The 22,510-nt window shown below is 47.1% G+C and overlaps 1 protein-coding gene across 4 annotated transcripts in view; it reads right to left on the bottom strand.

Annotated features, from left to right (window-relative positions):
* The window catches only part of Kiaa1549 (KIAA1549 ortholog), a 125,647-nt gene that overhangs the window by 8,517 nt on the left and 94,620 nt on the right, over positions 1-22,510 (bottom strand). For 2 of the 4 annotated variants that reach the window (XM_050147901.1, XM_050147899.1), the window contains exons 13-18: positions 16,386-16,591; positions 15,309-15,532; positions 13,996-14,149; positions 9,452-9,769; positions 5,586-5,632; positions 2,705-2,862 (exon numbers count right to left, since the gene is read on the bottom strand). In XM_050147901.1, coding sequence (XP_050003858.1) covers positions 2,705-2,862; positions 5,586-5,632; positions 9,452-9,769; positions 13,996-14,149; positions 15,309-15,532; positions 16,386-16,591 — 1,107 coding nt within the window. Of the gene's footprint in view, positions 1-2,704; positions 2,866-5,585; positions 5,633-9,451; positions 9,770-13,995; positions 14,150-15,308; positions 15,533-16,385; positions 16,592-22,510 lie in introns of all 4 variants that reach the window. The other 2 variants (XM_050147900.1, XM_050147897.1) reach the window with 1 other exon arrangement.

Raw genomic sequence — 22,510 nt, forward strand, 5'->3', positions numbered from 1 at the left:
TCCCCAAAAGCCCTCGTGACATGATTCTGCTTCCTGCGACCCAGCCGCCCCGCACTCCTGCCACCTTGCCTTCCCCGCCAAGACGAACCCTCCACATGAGGCAAAACAAAGCCTTCTTCAAGTTGCTTCCGACTAGCAATGAGAACAGTGACTCGAACAGCCACCAGCAGCCGCAAACCAGAAGAACACCAACAATGCGTCTGACGTGTGACCACACCAAGCGTTGCTTGGATACTTGTCATCTGTTAAACACTCCCAACAACCTAGGGACTCAGCACCAGATCAAAAAGCTGGACGTAAATGTAATCTCCACATTCTTTGTTTGTTTATCAAGACAGGGTTTCTCTGGGTAGCCCTGGCTGTCCTGGAACTCACTCTGTAGATCAGGCTGACCTCGAACTCAGAGATCCGCCTGCCTTTGTCATCGGCATGCTGGGATTAAAGGCGTGCGCCACCACTGAAAATCACATTTTTATGAATATAATTTCATGGCTGTTTTTTTTTATCAAGTTTAATCTACACTTCTCTAGTTAATTTCGAAACCAGGCTATCTTCTTAGTTCTTTTATAGAGCCAACACACACACACACACACACAAACATATGCACACGCATGCACACACGTAGACACCCTTACACTTATGTGAATTATTTCTTCCTGTTCTTTGCTTATGTCTTCTGAAGGTTCCCTTCTTGTCATTTTGTTTGGTTTGGTTATTTGAGACAGGGTTTCTCTGTGTAATGGCCCTGGCTGTTCTGGAACTCGCTTTGTAGACCAGGATGGCCTCAAACTCACTGAGATACTCAGATTTGCCTGTCTCTGCCTCCTGAGTGCTGGAATTAAGGGCATGCGCCACCACCACCTGGCCTTGTCAAGTTTTAGAATCAATCCTCTACAATGAGCCTCTTTCTCATAATCTCTTACAGATTTTCATTATTTTTCTTTTGCTTATCTTTTGAGACAAGGTCTCTATATAGCTCTGGTTGTCCTGGAACTCATCTGTAAACCAGACTGGTCTTTAACTAACAGAGATCTGCCTGCTTCTGATTTCCAAGGGCTAGAATTAAAGGTGTAGGACATCATACCTGGCTTCTGGTAATTTTTAAAAACATACATTTGATAGTTTGTTGTTGTTAAGAAAAGGTCTCATGTAGCCCAGGCTGGCCTTGAATCCACTACTCAGTCAAGAATGACTGTGAATTGATCCTTCCTACCTCCACCTTCCTAGTGCTGGGACAACATATGTGTACCAACATCCATTGTTACATAGATCTGAGGAATGGCCTTGTGTACACCAGGGAGGTACATTAGGAACTGAACTACTCCCCAGCCCCACATTTGGTAATTTTCTACAATTAGAAAGTATTTCTAGGAGCTGGAGATGGCTCAGCAGTTAAGAGCACTAACCACTCACTCAGAGAACCTGGGTTCATTTCCTACTACACACAAAGTGGCTCACATCCCTTTGTAATTCCAAGTTCACAAGACCCAACACCCTCTTCTGGCCTCCTCGGTCACTGCACAATGTCCACAGATAGACGCACAGGAAAAACACCCATACACACAAAATAAATAAATCTTAAAAAAAATTCTTCCAATAGATAGCAACATTTTCCATTAAATACATTTACATAATTTCTAGCTGGGCAATGGTGGCGCACACCTTTAATTGTAGCACTTGGAAGGCAGAGGCAGGAGGATCTCTGTTAGTTCAGGGCCAGCCTGGTCTACAGAGCTAGTTTTAGAACAGCCAGGGTGGTTATACAGAGAGACTGTCTTAGAAAAAAATTACATAATTTCATCTCATTAGAAATTATCAGAAGACAGATTGTAGTTGAATATTTGACACAACTTCTAAGTTTGTGCTTTTTTAAAAAACCTAAAAATTAATACATATGATTGGGTTAGCACATATGCATGCTGCCGTGATGATAATGGACTAAACCTCTGAACCATAAGCCATCCCCCATTATATGTTTTCCTTTATAAGAAAACACCACACCATGGCCATGGTGTCTCTTCACAGCAATAGAACTTTGACTAAGACATTTATTTAGCAATCATTGAAAATTTTGGAAATGCCTAAACTACTTTCTTGATGACATCATAGAAGTGTATATGTATTCTGTAGAGAGAAACTTCAGTCTGGCTTCCCAGAGGAGGGAGAGGGAAGGACCAGGAAGGGCAGCGGAGTGAATGGGCTTAAAACATACTAAGGTGACTTTACAAAAATATATAAGCAACAAGACGAGGACAGGAAGGGCCGTGATCTCAAGCAGCTCAGACGCTGGAAACAGGACGCATTCACAAACAGCCCTCACTGGCTCTTCACGAGCTGGAAAGCTATAAAGTGATTTAGGGGAGCAAAAGTCTGAAGCCTGGGTGAACTGCTATAGTAAACCCCACTGAAGGGTCTCACAGCTGTTCCGCTTACACCTCTGGCGGGCCAATCAAAGGAGCAGATCATAAAGTATAGCTGTAGGGTACCGGAGATTGCTCAGCAGGTGAAGGTCCTTGGTGCATAATCCTGACCACCTGAGCTGGAGTCCCACCATCTATTTAAAAAAACCAGAGGGGGAAGCACACATCTGTAATCCCAGCATTCTCAAGGAGAGACGGAAGGGAGAGACACAAGCTAGTGGGCCAGCTGGCTTGGCAGCAAGCATCCTACTATGCAGAGAAGCAAATTCAGTCACTGTACCCACCTGTGGTGCCCCCAACAGGCCTAGGCCGGGCCACGGACGGCATCTCCTCAGAGTAGATCCCTCGGGTAGCAAATGGAGCGTCAGATGATGACTGTGGCTGCGAGGGCTCAGGGGGGACCAACTCTGAAGACGGCAGCAACCCTGGGCCGAAGCTCGGTCTGCTGGGAGAGCACACCCCACATCAACACCCCTTACCTGACTCTGGAATTTTAAGCTAACCCCTGGTTAAAACATGGGCCTGTCTGCAAGGCTCTGTAACTGGGATTAAGATGGCTTCATGTAATTCTCTCCTCCACTAGAATATAGGGCATTCTCTATTAGTTCAGGGCCCTACCTCAGTACTAAGTCTGCAAGACTTCCACGAGAAGAAAAGGGAGAGGAGGAAAGAGGAGGGGAAGGGAGGGAAGGGAAGGGTAGAGGAGAGGGGAGGAGTGTGACTGGAGCCTCGCTTTTCACTCTGGCTTCCCATGCTGCACCCCAGAGAAGATGCAACCCAGACATGAGTTGTTGGATGATTGCTTTTGGGATTTTGTTTTCAAAAGAAAAACTCCACAGGCAACCTCGCTTTTCCGTCAAGACTGAAAACCAGTTTAAGAAGAAGTGTTCTCAAACTTTTAAAGTTCTGAACCACTTTAAACTTAGGGGGACAAAAAACATTACTGAGGGTTCCTAAGAACTTTTATGTGGGCTCCATCCATAAATATTAACTTGATTGAGAGTTAAAACTAAGAACATTTAAGAACACTTACTTTAAAAGTCTATTACATGCTAGCACAACAATCCGCCCAACCACTCACCTCCCAATTAGTGGGGCGGTGCCTGAGATTTGACTCAAATGCCCTCACAGAGGACCTCTAGATTCTCATGCACGCTTTTCATTATCTAGAGAATACTCTATTCGTTTTTGTAATCAAACCCATGTAGGAAAGCACTTACATATTTAACAGTGTATCATCCCTGTATAAATGGGACGAAATTAAGTTTAACACGTCTAGACCAACAAGAATGTTGGTTTTTGTACAATGTAAAGTCAACACGTTAAGCTAGGGATACTTCCCGCCCCCCCAAAGGACAACACAGCTGAAGTTTCTAAAAATCCAAGTTATGTAGATGCACATGTACATTTGTATTTCTATAAAAGCCCAGTGATAGCAGCTTAACTGTAGATATTTTTTTTAAAGTGAAAATCAAAATTCCTCCAAACAGCAGTTTCCCATGTATGTGATATGTCATCTGACGTATGTTACTTTAGGAGGATCTGCCCTTACAGAGGATGTTCTTAGAGAAGGAGGGGGAACCCCAACCATCTACCAGGAAATACTCTGACTATCTTGATTCCACACCGAAACTCTGTGGAATCTGCCACAGGACTCTGGAGGAACTTCCCACACTCTGTTCCATTAAAATCCACTGCTCTGTCTTATGACAACCATCACTGGGAAAATGCAAATTATAAAGAATGGATAGGGACATTGCTAATTTCACAATAGTAAGAAAAAGTTCATCCAGAAAAGCCTGTAGGTGCTCAGACACTGTCAAATTCGCAAGTGTAGATAGGAGGTAACAATGCTTAATTTTCTCTTGAGTAGGAGGACAGATTCCTCTTCCTGGCATGTCTGTTACTAACTGATTTAAAAAATTTTGTTGCTGGGCGGTGGTGGTGCATGCCTTTAATCCCAGCACCCAGGAGGCAGAGGCAGGTGGGTCTCTGTGAGTTTGAGGCCAGGCTGGTCTACAAGAGCTAGTTCCAGGACAGGAACCAAAACCCTGTCTCAAAAAAACAAAAACAAAAACAAAATTGTTTAGGTTTATTTAATTTCATGTGCATGAGTATTTCACCTACATGTATGTATGTGTGGCATGTGCAAACCTTGGAGGCCAGAAAAGGGCACTTGGTCCCCAACACTGGAGTTACAGGTGGTTGTCAGTCACCACGTGGGCCCTGGGAACCAAACCCTGATCCTTTGCAAGAACAATAGGTGCTCTAAACTGTTGAGCCATCTCTCTAGCCCCCTCACTACCTTTTTAAATGTTTTTCACCACCTGATTTTAAAAATAACTTCTTGCTCACAAATATTGTCAACTGGGGTGAGCTGGGCAGGCTCAGAGCTCACTGCCAAAATCCCTCTCCTCTAGGTTTTATTTGGTGAAACTCTCAGCACAAACCAACATAGTCTCATCAAATTCTGATCTACTCAAATGTCATTTTCCCCCCTTTGTCCTCTTTGAAGGAGGATATTTTATGGCTTGGTTTTTAACATGCTAAGTCACCCTTATGTTGCTAACCCTCAGACTGGTTGTAATATGATATCTTTTTCATGTATTGCTTCATGTTTGTAAATATCTGGTTTCATATTCTTTCTACCTTTGTTCACGAGTAAAATTGTCCTTAATATTTCCATTTTCACAAGGTCCTTGTTCTTGTTAATCATCCTTTTCTGGATCTCAAGTCCCTTCCCCATCTCTCATACAGTAGCAGAACTTAAATCCGGCATCATGTGCGTGTGTACGTGTGTAGCTATGTGTGACCATGTGCTACGGCACACATGAGATCAGAGGGCAGCTTGCTGGAGTCAGTTCTCTTCCTCCTACCGTGTGGGTCCCCGTGACTGAAATCAGGTAGGCAAGCTTGGTGGCAAGCACCTTATCCACTGAGCCATCTTGCCTGCCCAAATTCTAACATTTGTGCAATAAGCATTTTGGCCACTGAACAACTCCCCAAATTCCAACAGTTTACTCTTCTGGTTAGATCAAGAAAATACACAACCTAGAGTTTGCTAACTGTTCAAATTAACTAAAAAATATGTTTGTAAAACTGAAAAAAAAAAAAAAATCAGCCTGCCTGAGAAAGCCAGGATAGGATTTCTCCTGGAAAGCTTACCTTGGTAATGGGCCTGATGGGGGAGTCATCCCATAGTCCTCATATCTCTGGGGGAAATGGAAAAGAACACAAAAATAAACATTAATACTCATAAAATGACAATATCGAGCTAAGAAACTTAGGTCAACTTTCAGGAATATTATTGTTACCTTGTCATTGAGGAGTGTTTCACTATGCTGCCTTAGCTAGCCCGGACCTTAGTACATAGAGCAGGCTAGTCCTAAACTCAAGAATCTGCCTATCTCTTCCTCCTGATTGCTGGGATTAAGGGAGTATACTGCCACACCTAGCAAGGACTGTTTTTGCTTTGTCTGTTGTTGATTTTTGCTTTGTTTTGAGATAGGGTCTCTACACAGCCCTGGTTGTCTTGGAACTCACTATGTAGACCAGGCTAGCCGCAAACTCACAGAAATCCACTTTTCTCTACCATCTGACCACTAGGATTAAAGGTACGCACTCAGCGCCAGGGAAGAACTGTTTTCTTATTATAGCTTAGCATGCAACCGGGGTCCTCCACCAAAAAGCAATAATACAAGTTTTTCAATTGATTGACTTATTTATAATTTTATTTTATACTTTATGTGTAAGGGTGTTTCGCCTGCATGAACATCTGTGCAGTACATCTATGCCATATCGGCAGGGCCAGAAGGCGGCACTGGGTCCCCTAGAACTGGAGTTACAGACAGCTGTGAGCCACCATGTCTAACTGACAGACTGTCTCCCCTCCCATAAGCTGACTGAGCACACTACTGACTGCTTCCTTGACTATGTTTAAGCCTTTTTCATTTCACGCCATCCCATTGACAAGTCTTGGAATTATTCTGGTGCTATTGGAGCCAATTTTTAGAACCAAAAATTTAAAACTGGGAGACTAAGGCTGCTACGACATTAAAGGCTTCTGATGGAAAAGGAATGCTTTCGTTTCTTCTGTAAAAACTGAGCAAATGGATGGCTGGTTCATCTAGTCAGGGTCTCATTGACTTAGTAAGAGGCTGCCTGGCTGCGGACACAGTGTTAAAGAGTACCTCCATGCCTGGCCTGGACAAGGGCCTAAATTTAATGCCCACCACTGCCAGATCCATACGCAATCTGGGCTAGGGACGTAGCCCAGTGGCAGATCACTGGTCTGGCACAATGCCAGATCGGAGCACAACTCCCAGCAGTAAGATAAAAGCAACGGTCAAACTGTTCATCTTTTTTCTTTTCATTGGACAACATTCCCACAGTTTATTGGGTTAAAATCTTTGTTAGCATAGAAAGTAGTGGATTTCAAGCTGGGCGGTGGTGGCGCAGGCCTTTAACCCCAGCATTAGGGAGGCAAAGGCAGGCGGATCTCTGAGTCTGAGGCCAGCCTGGTCTATGTAATGAGTTCCGGGACAGTCAAGAATACACAGAGAAACACTATCTCAAAAAACCATTAAGACGGAAGGAAGGAAGGAAGGAAGGGAGGGAGGGAGGGAGGGAGGGAGGGAGGGAGGGAGGGAGGGAGGGAGGGAGGGAAAAAGAGAGGGAGGAAGGAAGGAAGAAAGGAAGGAAGGAGTGGGATTTCACGGTGGCATTTCATGCCTATGTGTCATTACACTTTGTTCCTTTCTGTTGCTTCCAGCCCTTCCTCCCCTCAAACAGCCTCTGCTCCTGCTTCCATGTCACCTGCATTCCACTTTCCCCTTCTCTTGGGACCTCTTCCTGCCCCTCACGGTCCCGTTCTACGTCCATGCTCTACATATACATAAAAATATAAACCTAGATTCTACACACACGAGAAAGCTATTTATCTTTCTAAGGCTGGCTTATTTGCTTAACATAATGACCTCTGGCTCTATCCATGTTCCCACGGAGGTCATTACTGTTCTTTACAGCTGGATAAAGTCCCGTTTCCTATGCGCACATCTTCATCTGTCCACCAGCTGACAGGCACGCAGGCTGGTTCCGTTCAGTAGCCACGTGAACCGTGCAACACTTCAGGACTGAGGAGCCACCACGGTGGCCATGTCAGTTTGCATTCCCATCACAGATAAGGGTTCCTGTCTCCCCACATCCACCCCAGCGTTTGTGTCCCCCTGTCTGTCCAGCTGTTCTTCCTTCCCTTCAGACAGGGTCTTGCTATGTAGCTCTGGCTGCACCAGAAGTCACTATGGAGACCAAGGTAGTTTGAACTCACACTGACCTGCCCGCCTCTACCGAGATTAAAGGCATGCTCCACCACACCTAGCTGACTATCCAGATACGAATTCCTTGTCTCACGTGTTCAGAAGTAGTTTAATATTTATCACTGGAATGCTATGTTTAGTAGTAAGAACAGTAACGACTAGATAGGATGGTATTTCTCTCGCGTGACATCAGCTGCCCACACTGTGGAATTCTGCATCTCTTGTCATGAGGGAAATAATCTATGTTGAAAGAATCACACGAACCTCAGAGATAAAGATTCCATACATTCACATACATATGCACACACACACACATTTCTGGAGAGACAGATAGACACCCTCAGGATTACTTTACCATGGGTTTTAAAAAAATCGGAAAAAGCCAGTATAAATACTCACCAACCAGTGAATTTACATTGTCACCTATTAAACTCCGTCTGGAGTTAATAGGTCATAAAGCATTTAGTGCAATCATTTCATCTGAAACTAGCAGGAAGCAATATGAGTACTATTTCCGTGAGTGTGACTTGTATGTCCTCAGTGTGAGTGTGATTTCCATGAGCGTGGCTTGTATGCCATCAGTGTGAGTGTCATTTCCGTGAGTGTGCCGTTTCCGTGAGTGTGACTTGTATGCCCTCTCTTAAAGATAATCTGTGGTGGGGGGTGGCTCAGTCAGTAAATTACTTGCTGTCCAGGTTGGAGGACCCTGAGTTGGACCCCAACATCCACATCATAATACAGCATGCATTTATAACCCCAGTGCTGGGGAGGTGGAGCAGGAAGAGGATCCCTTTGGCTTACTGGCCAACCAGCCTGGAAGAACTGATAAGTTTGAGAGAAAGAGCCACCCACCTCACCAAAATGGGCAGCTCCTAAGGAACAGCACCTGAGCCTGACCTCCGGTCTCCACATGTCTGTGCACCCACATGTACCCACTCATGAACCAGCACCAACCCCATCCCCCACCATACATACAACCACATGTGAACCAGCACCACCCCACCCCCATCCACACATACACCCACATGTGAACAGCACCACCCCCACCACACATACAACCACATATGAACCAGCACCAACCCCACCCCACCCATGCATACACCCACATGTGAACAGCATCAACCCCACCCCCACACATGCATACACCCACATGTGAACAGCATCAACCCAATCCCCACCCACGCATACATCCACATGTGAACAGCATCAACCCCACCCCCACCCACGCATACACACTCACACCTGCATACAGAGAAAAATTGGACAAAACAGACAAGATATAATAAGTATAAATTATGACAACAAAGACATATGAAAGCCCAAAATGTCAGCTTCCAAGATGGGAAGCTGACATTGCAAATGGTTGTTCTTGTCTGTGCTTGAACTAGCACCTCTGCCCTCCCAGCCTTGGGGACATCTCCAGGACCAGGTGGTCCAATAACAAGTTAAACAATTCGAGTAGTTTCTATGCTGATCCCTTTACAGAATCAACGAGAACACATCCTGACAATGCATCTCCCCTTCGTGACCCCATAATGTAGCTGGGAAGATGCTCTCTACATCACCATCTGCATCCCTCCTGCACGAAAGGATGCTTCCAACACTAAGAATTAATTGTAGTAGATCAAACTAAGAAGACTGCCTTCAAGTGCCACAGTTAGGTAACAAAACTCAAGCACCATGCCCTGAAGAGAATTCCAGGGGGCCAGTACTTACACTGCAGGGGTTGTTGGCCGTCTGGGCTGGACTGTAGAAAGACCCCCACTGCGTGGCTCGCCTCTCTTCCCTGGAAGGGGTGCTGTTCACAGGCAGGCTGGCTGGCACCCCGGGACTGGCTCCCACGGGATTGGTAGGCTGGCTGCTGGGAGCCACAAGGGCGAAGGCATCATCCAGGAGGGAGTGCATTGTCTGGCGGGCCTCCTCGATGGACGGCTGGGGTGGGATGTACTGCGAGGCCGAGAAGGGCAGGCCTGGATACCTGCTCAGCTCAGCAGAGGACGGCGTGTGCACGTCAGCCGGGAGGTCAGGATCAGACTGCACGGGAGGCAAGGAGGAGAGTGACACGCGTGCTTCCCTGGGGTGGGGCAGAGCGTGAAACAAAATCCTGGCACAAAGGGGAATTTAACAGTGGTCCCACCGCGTGGGACAGGGTTCATCCACATAATATGTATCACATTCTGTGGGAGACAAAGACTTTAGGTGGAGGAAAACCAAGTGGGACTACTCAACTATTCAACTTCTTTTCTGTCAAACTCAGCTGTGTGCGATGGACTGCAGAACCCGGAGGGAAACATCTTCCCTGAGAGCCTAGGAAGCCATGCTTCACACTTCAAAGTGCGCACACTACACAAATCCAGTCAACTTTCCGTGGGTGTGAAAACCAACAGGAGGAGCCAACTATCAACAGTCAGAAAACACCCTATCTGTGTGTAAGTAATTCAAATAACAGTTTAAAAACGGCTCACCAAGGTAAACAGTGACGAATATTTGGGAATTGTGTCTCCAAAGTGGAGGTATCGGAAGTAAGCTATCTAAAGTTTAACGTCCTGTACCCACAGTTTAAGAAGCAAGAATCAGAGAAACTGCATGGCTTTTTTTTTTTTTTTTTTGACTTTCTTTCTTTTCATTTTATTTATTGAGACAGGGTCTTCCTACATAGCCCTGACTGGCTTGAAACTTCCTATGCAGCCCAGGCTGGCCATGAACTTAGAGATCCACCTGCTTTGCCTCTGCAGTGCTTGAATTAAAGGTGTGTGCTGCCAAGTCCAGCTCAAGATTTATTTTATTTTACTGTGTGTGCGTGTGTGTGTGTGCGCGTGTGCGTGCACATGCATACACACCAAGCACTCAGATCCCAGTGGAAGGTGTGGAAGGCGCTCACCTACACTCCGGAGCCCCAGCCCTCTAGGCCCCTCCCATCTCATCCTCAGTGGTCATACTTTTAAAAGGAGAGAGAGAGAGAGAGAGAGAGAGAGAGAGAGAGAGAGAGAGAGAGAGAGAGAGAGAGAGAGAGAGAGAGATATTAACTTTTGGAGCAGGACAGACAGGTTCTGACGCTGGGGAGGGTGGTTCCTTTGGGATCCCCGGCACAGGAATCCTACTGGAAACCCTAAAGGAGATGCACAGAGTTAGACCTTCCCACTCCTCTGACTCCCCACTGCCCCTTCACGTCTCAGCCTCTACCGTCAGAATCTGGAAGTCAAGAGTTCTCTTGCCCTCATCCCATCTTCTAGCACAGCGCTCCACACGGAGACAGAACTCAACAATGAAAACCTGAAGGCCATAACGTTAAGATTTCCTAAGGCGCTTGCTTGGCTGGGAATTTAAATTCTATTCCCTTGAACTCTAGTCTGCTGAGCCTGGTATGATTCAGGGCTGGTTGGTTCAGACATGAACAAACACCAACGTACCCCAGAGAGGGCACCAAAGCCCCAGTTCTACTCCAGTGTAGCCAATGAGTTGCACTGGGGTGACTTGATGAGAAGCGAGGCTTAGAGGGGCACGGGCAACTGACACAGCTGTGCCATCGAGAAAATCTGCCTCCTGGCAATTATTAACCCTTATCCATGCTCCAGAGGGGAGGAGCTTTGGGTTTTCTGGGCCTCCTCATGCGCTCCCCCTGACTGCTTCAGGATAAACACAATGGCTCTGACTGCAAAAGGACAATGGCCATGTCATGCCCAGAGGACCGCGTTTTACAGCAGGTGCCTGCCCCTGTCGTTCTTCGGACGCAAACATGGAGCGCTCTTCTAGCATGGTTCAGGCCCCATGCTGGCTATTTTGCAATCCTTAGTGGGCTCTGAACAAAGCAACCTCACATCCTGGTTTAGGTTTGTGCCTGCTGCCCTGGTTTAATCATTAATAGCACCGCCTTTCTCTTCCAAGAGCATCTGGTTTGGGGGTCAACAAACTTGTAGTGTTTTGTTGCTGTTGTTGTTTTAATGAGATAGGATCTCTCTGCCTCCAAACTCTTGGGCTCCAGAAGCCGCCCAGCCGCAGCTGGGCCTACGGATGGGCACCAGCAGGCCTGGTGCCAACAAAAACTTTTAGTCAAGAGCCAGACAAATATTTTAGGTTCTGCAAGTCATAAAAGTCTGTTACAACGCAACTCAAAAAGCAGCCAAAGACAGCAGGAAAGCAAGGGCGTGGCTATCCTTTATAAAAAAGGCCAGTGTTGACCTAAACAGCAGTGGCTGGATGTGGTCCAAGGACAGAAGTCTTCCAGGCCCAAGCCCAAACTAGAGTAGAGACATGCTAGAAGGGGTTGAGGGTTCTGGAGGGGCAGCCCTCAAGGAGAACTTAGTTTGAGAGGAAGTGGAAAATTCCAGATAATTTAAAACTGTGTAACACACATACATACGCTCTTGAAGGTAAAAATCTAGCTGGGGAAAATGAATTCTGAGAAAGGCATTATTTTTGAAACAGACATCACAGAATTTCAGGCCGCATCAAAAGTTAAGCAGACATGGAAAGGATTTTCTGAGCAGGGGATCTTTGGAAAGGATCTCCTAAAGTCCAAGGAGGTTCCAGGAAGGCTCTTGCCACCATCTCTTGGAGGAACCCTGCACTTCCTGTGAAAGACGAAAATGGAGAAAAGAAAGGAAGGTCCAAGCCGGGAGCATGGCCTCCGCCTGCAGTCCCGGCACTCGGAAGCTTGCGGGAACTAGGATTGTTGTTCCCCCAAATTAAGTTAAACCCAAAAGGAGGGTCCAGGACACCCCAAGGGGAGCCTGACAGTTGGTCATCAATGAAGACGAAAGAGGGAAAGAGCGCTCCCTACACAGAACTCAACAGGAGGATGGAACTCAACAAGGATCTCAGACAGGCTCCCTTGGGAGGGCGAGCCTGCGCTGGCCAGGAAAGGTTGTGGGGAAGGGAAGGGAGGGGAGGGGAGGGGAAGGGAAGGGAAGGGAATGTTGTTTCTTCTTCTATGACTAGTTCCACAAAAGCACCTGGTGACTACATAGAAGGCCTATGAGGGCAGTTTCTCTAAACTTCCCAAAATCTCCAGCAGGACAGGAATGCCCATCTGTTGCAAGAAAAGCAGGGTGTGTGTGTGTGTGTGTGTGTGTGTGTGTGTGTGTGTAGGGGAGTCCTCCCCTATCAGGGTGAGAAACTACTCAACTCCTCCCTTCGACGGTGGCACCTATAATTAGCAGCTCTAGCTCACAAGAACCCTCCAGAGCAGGTTCATGTCACTGAGGGAAAAAGTGGAAGCCTCCAAAAAACTTGAGCGCCCTGGAGCACTGTAACTGTCACAATGCCGTCTCTGAGGACATGCTGCTGCTAAGGTCACACAAACAAAGCTTGCTCTCTCTGTGTGCTCGGCACAGTAGGGCTGAGTCTTTATGCTCCCCTGCTGCCAGTGAACTGTGTCCTTTGGACTCTCCCTCTCTTTCGCAGGGCATCTTTGTGTCTCTTGCCAATGGTCCCTTGAGAAGCGAGGTTTCTTCTTCAATGGAGCCTGTGTGTGTATGTCGTCATGTATCAATGTCTGCCTTTATCACTTCAAGCCACACTGTCTGTGTCCATTTTCATTGGAAAAAAAAAAGGGGGTTTTCATTCTTTGATTTCCATTGAGCTCTTTATGGCCACAAAAATTATACGTATGCATGTATGTGTGTACGTATGTATGAAGGTTGAACATCCCTAATCCGAAATCAGAAACTTTTTGAGTTCTGACATGATGCTCAGTTAGGGACTTTGAACACTTCAAGTTGCAGACTTTCCTATCGGGATGCTCAACTGGTAAAGTTTGCATGTACATTCCAACATATCCAGTATCTGAAGCAGTGTGGTCCTGACATTTTGGATAAAGACTCAGCTGAGTAATTCATTCTATGTGAGTGTGGAGGTGTGCAGACAAAACAGGAAATATCAAAAAATAAAACAACAAACAAACAACAACCCAACTAACCAACCAAAAAAAACAAATGAAAACCCCGAGCAGAAAGAGGCAACCTGGACATTCTTGTTCTTCCAATAAACCCTAAGCAGCTCCCCTTCTGAAAGCAGACGGGTTATCACAGAGGAAAGCCTGGGACACACTCTCAGAGGTGTCACCCAGCGGCTCCCAGGCTGATATGATTTGGGTTTTGCTAGCTGGTGCCCAAGTCCATCTACCCTGTGTGCTACGACCTGCTGGCCCTGGTATCCACTGTGCACAGGGCAGCAGCCAGTACGATGCACCCTCCCCTCCTATCAAGGCACCCTCCTCGTAACTCCCCCACCCTGGTTCCCAAGGGTTCAGGGTTACGCACTGGGCATCCAATATAGGCAGAGTTGTGCACACCCGGAGGCCGCTTGTATGTGCCATCACTGTCTGTGGTGATGAGCCTGTCCTTCTCGGCATCAGCAGGACAGCCATTGACCTGGTGTTTCCGGCGTGGCTTAGGAGAACGTTTTATCCGTGAGCTATTAGGGGAAAAAAAAAAAACAGAAATTATCTTCACAGGAAATAAACCTGTCAGCTACTGGCTTATCAACTTAACAGCAATGTTTTCGGAATGATGGGCTGGCCACTTAGGAAAGGTGCCAGGGATTCTGACAAGGTGACAGCCACAGTCTGGTCATAGCCACACCTGGCCCTACGGATGAGACTGAACTACCAGACAGACAACAGAGCAGTCTGTACTCAAGACATCGTCGGCCACAAAGTGGCTATTAATACCCCACAAGTGACCTGAGGGGGTGACCAGATCTGAAGCTGAGGAGGGACGTGGGAACAGCCTAAGCAGTGCCAGCCCAGCAGGCTGAGGGCCAGAAATGGCTGCAGGTGAATCTGGGGGCAAGATGACAGGGCTATCCACTGCAGTCATAGCTCTGTGTGGCTGGCCGCAGACAGAACCAAAATAGAGGACGGTCTCACCCACCCCAGGGGTACAGTTTCGGGCACAGAAAGACAAGCTTAATGTTGTATTTATTTCTTGGAGTGTAGGTGTGTTGCCAGGAAAGAGCACCGGATCTTCCGGGACTGGAGTTACGAATGGTTGCAAGGTACACATACGTATGCATGTATGTGTGTACGTATGTATGAAGGTTGAACATCCCTAATCTGAAATCTGAATCCAACTGGAAGAGCAGCTGCAGCTCTGGACCACTGAGCGATTTCAGCGCCAGGACCCACACCGACAAGATGGGGCAGGGGCTGATTGATGGGAAGGTGGGGCCAAAGACTGCAGGAAGCTGTGAGAAAACAAACATGGAGGCTGGCTCGCCACACTACCTTGTGACCATCCCAGTGATGGGGACAAGAAGTAAAGAGTAAGAAGGGGGATGGACGAGCCGATGGGGCAGGGGACAAGCTGGCTGTACAAAGAAAGACAGGTGCACAGTTTGATCAGACCAAGGAAGCAATTGGGGCTAGCACTGGGATGTGGAGATTAGGAACCCCTTCCTCCCCAGGAGCTGGCTCCTCCTCTTCCTGCAGGCTTACATGACCTCTACAGAAACCTCTTCAATTCACAGTTACAGACTGTCACCTGGATATGACCAGGATTTCTGTCATTGGCCCATCTCCATCCCGCCCGTGTCTAGTCTGCCTGACCACCACGTCCCTGGGGCCCCAGCTCACCTCTTCCTGGGCTCTATGAACACAGAGGGCACACTGGCTGCGGGATCCAGGATCTTGTCGATCTGCATTTGTGCCCTGCGGTACACTCGATGTCGCTCCTTGGTGTCGCCAGAAGACAGGTCATCCACCACCGGGAACTCGTAGTGGCCTCGGCGTTTGGCGCGCAGTCGGATCTTGTTGCGGTGGTGCTCAATCTCCGACTTGTGGCGCAGAGCAGACTGGATCTAAGTGCAGGCGGTGGGCAGCAAGAACAATCGTTCAGGGTGTTGGCTCAGGTTCAGGGACACTTCTTCCAGAGAATGGGAACTGCCCACACCAAGTGGCTGAAAGCCCGTCACTCACTGACAATCGCTAGCTTAGGGGAGGCTAACCACCTGCAGACTAACCCCAGTGTTCACAAGCCTGGGTGGCTGAGGCAGAGAGCAAGACTTTTCCAGAGAGCCTTCTCAGGGCTGTTTTAACACTTCTGCTAATCTTGTCAGGATCCATCACTGTCCGTGACCAGTGTTGAAGGTTGAAAAGAATCAAGCGTGCAGGAGGGCCCCAGAGGCTACTAGTACAGGAGCGGCGGGCAGCTGATGTCTAAGCAGAGAAGCAACACTTTTTCTTTTGAGGATGTGGCTACTGCTAGGTTGCCCATGCCCAGTGGATGAGGCTTATTATTAATAATGATGATGACACCATGAAGCTGGGAGGGAGACAGGTGAGGGGGTCTGAGGAGAACTGGAGGGGGGAGTGCATTGTATGCATGTACCAGATTTTCAAAGAATAAATAAAATGTTAAAAATTAAATACAGGGTGTTTGTGTGCATGTGTATGATTTCTTGCTTGCTTTGTTTTTTTTTTTGATTCTGAGACAGGACATTACAGTGTAGCCCGAGCGATGTGGTCCCGGAGTGACTCTTCTGTCTCGGCCTCCAGGGTGCTGGGATTACAGGCCTAAGTCACCATGCCCAGCCTGTAGTGTTTTGAATTAGGGAGCAGCTGTTTGACACTGGGCCTTTCACTCATTGCTCTAGCCTGGCCAAATCAGGACGCGGGCTTTTTTATTAATTCGCTTTTGTTAACATTGAATACCTCCTTGTTGATTTTGTTGGTTTCTGCTACTCGGTCGGCCAGCACAGGATGCTGCACTGGGGGTGCTGGGATGGGCTGCATGGCTATGAGCTGGATCTTACTGGGGACCCGCCGGCTGGCCTCTGAGGATCGGGAAATCCTGTCAACATGCTCGAAGATGGAGGCCGAGGAATGCTGCTCGTTGCCTGAATTGGGCAGGGGAGCACCTGGAACAGAATGGAGGCACATGAGCAGGAAAGCACCGGAAAGTAGCCAGAAGGAGTCAAAACTATGCATCATCCCCCAAAGCATCCTCGGTCCCAGTCTCTGACCAAAGCAACCAAAATCTCTGGTTCAGTCTACGTAGTCTATATTAAATTATCTCTTTTGGCTTCATTAAAAATGGCAAATGAAACCGGGCGGTGGTGGCACACACCTTTAATCCCAGCACTTGGGAGGCAGAGGAGGGAACTCTGTGAGTTAGAGGCCAGCCTAGTCTACAGAGTGAGCTCCAAGACAACAAAACAAACAAACAAACAAATCTTCATAAAGAAAAAGGAAGGGTCATTCGACAAGAGAACTTCATAGTGTGTTTCAGGGCCTGGGTTCAACGTCTGGAACCACAGAACAAAACATAAAACATTTGAGCTGGGCGTGCTGGTGTATGCAGAGTTCCAAGATCATCCCCAGCTGCACAGTAAGTTCCAGGCTAGCCTGGCAAACACGAGAGCCTGTTAGAAAAGGGAAAAGGAAGAAAAGGACAGGAGACTGAAGCTGTTCAGTGAGACAATGAGCAATTTGTACAATTTCCACTAAAAGTATTTATAGCAGCTTTGGGCCTCCACTATCCTCTGGGCACTCACCGGCACAGCAGCAATTAGCCATTAGCTACGAGAGCTATACTATGAAGTCTTCCCTTGGCATGGGTGGAGACTGGTTCAAGGACCCTGCAGGCCCAGAGCCGATCAACTGGACTCGCATCTCCTAAAGAACAGTGCAGTACCTGCCTGCATATACAACCCAAGCACACTGTCCTATAACCTTTACATCCCCTCTAAATGACATATTGTTAAGACAATGTAAACACCATGTTAATGGTTACTTCAGTAAGAATGACAAGAAAGGTCACACAAGCATGTAACATACATGTAAACTTAAAAACATATATCTGATCTACAGTTGTTGGTTAATAAGGACACCGTGGATATGGATGGGCTGACTGGGCTTTAAGAGGAGGGGAAGGGACAAAAGACAAGGGTCTAGAGCCACACAGGAGGGCACCAAATTAGCTGTGAATGTGGCAGGGTCTTCACTCCCAGTGAAGAAGGAAAAGCTGAAGACGCAAGAGAAGAAAAGCCCCCTTCCCCTTAAAAGAAATCAGTTCCATTCTAAATGGGGCACTGAAGAATAAAAAGGCTCAGGTTCGTGTTATCTACATTTTACTGCAATATTTTTAAAGAAGTAATCAGACCTATGGAAATGAAGAAATTCATACACTCACCAAAAGAATGGACAAACTATGCACTGTGGTGCACACCTTTAATCCCAGCACTCAGGAGACAGCAGCAGCGAATGTCTGTGAGTTCAATACTAGCCTGGTATAAACAGTGTGTTCTGGCTAGCTAGGGCTACACATTGAGACCCTGTTTCAAACACACACACACACACACACAATCTTATATCATGACTGTCTTTTTCCAGCTTCTCATTTTCAGTAATGAAAAATTTCTCTAATGAAATATATGTACTAAATATAACTCCAGTAAAATTTAAGATTAAAAAGAAAAAAAGGGAGCTGGAAGGCTGACTCAGCTGGTAAGAGCACTGGCTGCTCCTGCAGAGGGCTCCAGTTCAGTTCCCAGCACCCACATGGTGGACCATGATTGGCTATAACTCCAGATTGAGGTGACCTGCTGCAGTCTTTGGCCTCCTCAGGCACCAGGCACCGATGTGATATACTAGCATATATGCAAGCAAAACACCAAAATGTGTAAGATAAGAAAGAAAGCTGGGCAGTGGTGGCGCACGCCTTCAATCCTAGCACTTGGGAGGCAGAGGCAGGTGGATCTCTGTGAATTCGAGGTCGGTTTGGTCTACAGAGTGAGTTCCAAGATAGCCAGAGAAACCCTGTCTTGAAAAAAAAAAAAAAAAACAACAAAAATGGTGGAAGGAAGGAAGGAAAGATGGAAGAAAGGGAGGAAAGGAAAGAGAAAGGGAGGGAGGGAAGGAGGGAGGGAGAGAGGGAGGAAGGGAAGGAGGGAGGGAGGGAGGGAGGGAGGGAGGGAGGAAGGGAGGAAGGGAGGGAGAGAGGGAGGGAGGGAAGGAGGGAGGGAGGGAAGGAGAGAGGGAGGAAGGGAGGAAGGAAGGAAGGAAGGAAGGAAGGAAGGAAGGAAGGAAGGAAGGAAGGAAGGAAGGAAGGAAGGAAGACCTCAAAAGAGGAAGCAGGGGGAGAAGACAAGAGCTAGCTGAAGAATGGCCGGAGCTTTCCTTTAGCCAGTCAGTCAACGCCTAGACACTGTTCTAAAGTAAACAGTCAACAGAAGGAGTGAGAACAGGTAGAAACTGGTTTTGAACAAAAGCCAATGGTTTGAAACCTCTAGTGAAACGGGAAGCCTGGAGTGGGGAGTCTTCTGAATCTAAAAGAGCACAAGTTGGCAAAGCAGGCAGCAGGCCACGGTGGTAATGGTGCAGTGGGTGTTTTACCTAAGGAATGAACAACATTCCTCTCTTTTTTTTTAAATATTTATTTATTATGTATATAATATTCAATCTGTGTGCGTTTGCAGACCAGAAGAGGACAGCAGACCTCATTACAGATGGCTGTGAGCCACCATGTGGTTGCCGGGAATTGAACTCATGACCTTTGGAAGAGCAGGCAATGCTCTTAACCACTGAGCCATCTCTCCAGCTCTCTTGATCTGAACTGTGTGTCTGTTTTCCCAAGGGACCAGACGATGTGTACACCTCCAAAAGAGTGGCGTCTCTCAACGGCAGACGCTTTCTCACAGTCTTGGGCTTTCTTTCCATAACACCCTGAACTGCAAGGCCAGCGATGCAAGCTGCAGGATTCATGACTAAAAGGAGATTTACCATGCTAGCAGGCCAGCCTTGCTGATCTGAACCTCGAAAGAAAAGACACAAGTCCCAAAGTCGACACATCAGCCCACTCTCCCAGCACTCCTTCTGCCTTTGGAGCTAAGGTTGGCGTGGGGAGCTCCCCTGTGCCATCCTCTCTGCCTGGTTCAGCCTGCACCACAGCCTCAGTCTGGGCTGCTGACCTTCCTCTCAGCCGAGGTCACCGAGGTTCGATAAGTCAGTCATTCATCAGCTACAACCTTCAAGGCAATGAATGCTCAGACCTCAGGCTTCTCTGCCAAACTGCTAGGTAAAGGCAGGAAAGAAAAAGAAATCCCCAGCTCTTGTTTTGTTCAGACCCAGCCCTTCAAAATGCCTGGAAAGAGTTTTTAAACTTGGTGCTAAATTATAATGTGTATTATGTTATATATCAGTGCAATTTATTAAAAAATTACATAGATAATAACAACCCATGGGAAGCATAATAGATGCTTAGAATCCTGCCTTAAGGCAAGTAGGGACTTTGGATTAAAATGCCTTTCTCTTTCACTGCTCTTTTAAAAAGGTAGTAATATAAATTATACCGCACATTCAAGAAATCATCTATCTAATGACTGCAATAAATAATATATTATCTATTTTAAAATAGCCAAGAAGTCAGCCAAGGCAAGAGGGCTCAGCAGGTAAAGATGCCTGCTGCCAAGCCCGATGCGAGCTTGAAGCCCAGACCCCAGGTGGTGTGAGGAGCGAGCTGACTCCTGCAATCTGTCCTCCAGGTGTGCTGTGGCAGGTCCACGTGTGCACACCACATCTGCAATCTGTCCTCCAGGTGTGCTGTGGCAGGTCCACGTGTGCACACCACATGTGCAATCTGTCCTCCATGTGTGCTGTGGCAGGTACACGTGTGCACACCACATGTGCATCACAGCACACAGATGATAAACAAATGTAACTTTAAACACTGAGCAAAACTTTAAGTGCTCTCACATAAAAACATGGTAACTGTGATCAGTATCTCATCCAGTAAATAACTTGATTTACCATTCTATAACGTATATATGCTTTCTGTTTGTCTGGCTTTGGTTTTTCAAGACAGGGACTCACTCTGTAGACCAGGCTGGCTTTGAACTCACACAGATCCTCCTATCTCTGCCCCCTGAATGCTGGGATTAAAGGCGTGCACCACCACAGACCGTGCACCGTGCACACACACACACACACACATGTGTGTGTGTGTGTATGTATGTATGTATGTATGTATAAAACATAAGGCTGGGAGAGCAGCTGTTCTTGCAGAGGAGCCAGGTTCAAGTTCCAGGCACCCACATGGTGGCTCACAAACCTCTGTAAATCCAGTTCCATGGGCTCTGAGGACCTCTTCTGACCTCCTTGGGCATCAGGAACACACTTGGTACACATATACACGCAGGTAAAATACTCAGACACAAAATTAAAGGTGTTTTTAAAAAATCATATCATATTAAATAAAATCATATCATATTAAACAAAAATCATATCAAAATAATTAAATAATTAGAAATGAAAGGGGAAAATTATTGTCTGCTGTTTAAGACCCCAAGGAAGAGTCCATACAGAGTGTCAGCCACAAACAATGACAGAGGAAAGAGCGCTCCCGAAATGCTTCGATGGAAGATGAAGATGGTTTCAAGAAAGCATTTCATCACTTAGAGATAAACATAGTTAACCCACACCATCCCTAAATCTGGTGGCCCTCCAGCCACACCCCACGAGGCAGAGATCACTGAGCCATTGTCCCCATCGTATCTCCAGCATCAAGCACATTCCAGGCACTCAGGAGAGAGCAACACCGAATGACGAACAGCTGACGGTAGTCACCCTGACTCAGTTCACAGTCCTCGATGAGGCCTCTGGGAACTGCCTTAGTGAGAAATCTCAAACGAGGCTTAACCAACGATCTCATCTCAGAAATGAGCCCTCAGTGCTACATGTATGTACATGTATGTAGCTAATCAGGTTGAAACAATGGTGCCAAAATAAATGTCTATCCATCCCCACGAGAAATCCTAGCACCTGGAGCTCGTGGCGTTCAAGCTGATGAGGTTCTAACTACTTCAGAACCACACACTGGCACACGGAAGAACATCAGGAAGCCTTGGGGGAGAGTGCTGGGGAGGATCATTTTCAGGTGTGTGACTTTTGTTTCTGCTGCATTTGGTTAACTGTGGAGCTGTGATTCTTGGCCTGTCTAAAACACCCGATGAATCCTAATAAAGAGATGAATGACCAATAGCAAGGCAGAAGCAAGGAAAGGCGGGGCTGGGAGGCAGAGAGTAGAAAAGGAGAAACGAGGGGAAGAACGAGGAACAAGGAGAGAACAAGGAGAGAAGGATGTCAGGGGCCAATTACCCAGACACCCGGCTAGCCACGGAGTAAGAAGGAAAGTAAGATATAAAGAAGAAAGAAAGATAAAAGCCCAGAGGCAAAAGGTAGACAGGATAATTTAAGAAAAGCAGGCAAGAAACAAGCCAACCTAAGGCCAGGCATCTCATAACTAAGTCTCCACGTGTGATTTATTTGGGAGTTGGGTAGTGGGCCCCCCAAAAAAGCCAAAAGACAAATATCAAAAAACAGGACAGTGTGGTGGCAAACACCTTTGATACCAGCACCCAGGAGGCAGATGCAAGTGGATCTCTGGGAGTTCAAGACCAACCTGGTCTACATACTGAGATCCAGGCTAGCCAGAGCTACACAGTCAGAGTTTTGCATCCAGAGCTACGTAGTGAGACCCTGTCTTAGCCACCTTGCCCCCCCTCAAAAAGCACTTGGCAGTCCATTCTAGTAGGTGTGTTCCTGAGGGAAAGGCGGGGATAGAGGCTTTGGGAGGACAGCACTGACTGACGCGGAGACCGCTTTTGCTCAAGGGCACGCACCCTCCGCTTTTGCCTCTCCATGGTCTCTTCAGGGATGAAAGCGGAAACAGATGAGGCTCCCCTAACTACAACGGCTGAGAACACGGTATCCTGTGAGTCAGTTACTTCTGGAGGTCTCAGAGATGAACGCAAGGGATGCATGACAGTCTCGTTGGCACC

Source organism: Alexandromys fortis, unplaced genomic scaffold (genome assembly GCF_014885135.2).
Source record: "Alexandromys fortis isolate MF-2015 unplaced genomic scaffold, M_Fortis_MF-2015_v1.1 scaffold_57, whole genome shotgun sequence".
In the NCBI taxonomy this organism is placed as follows: domain Eukaryota; kingdom Metazoa; phylum Chordata; class Mammalia; order Rodentia; family Cricetidae; genus Alexandromys; species Alexandromys fortis.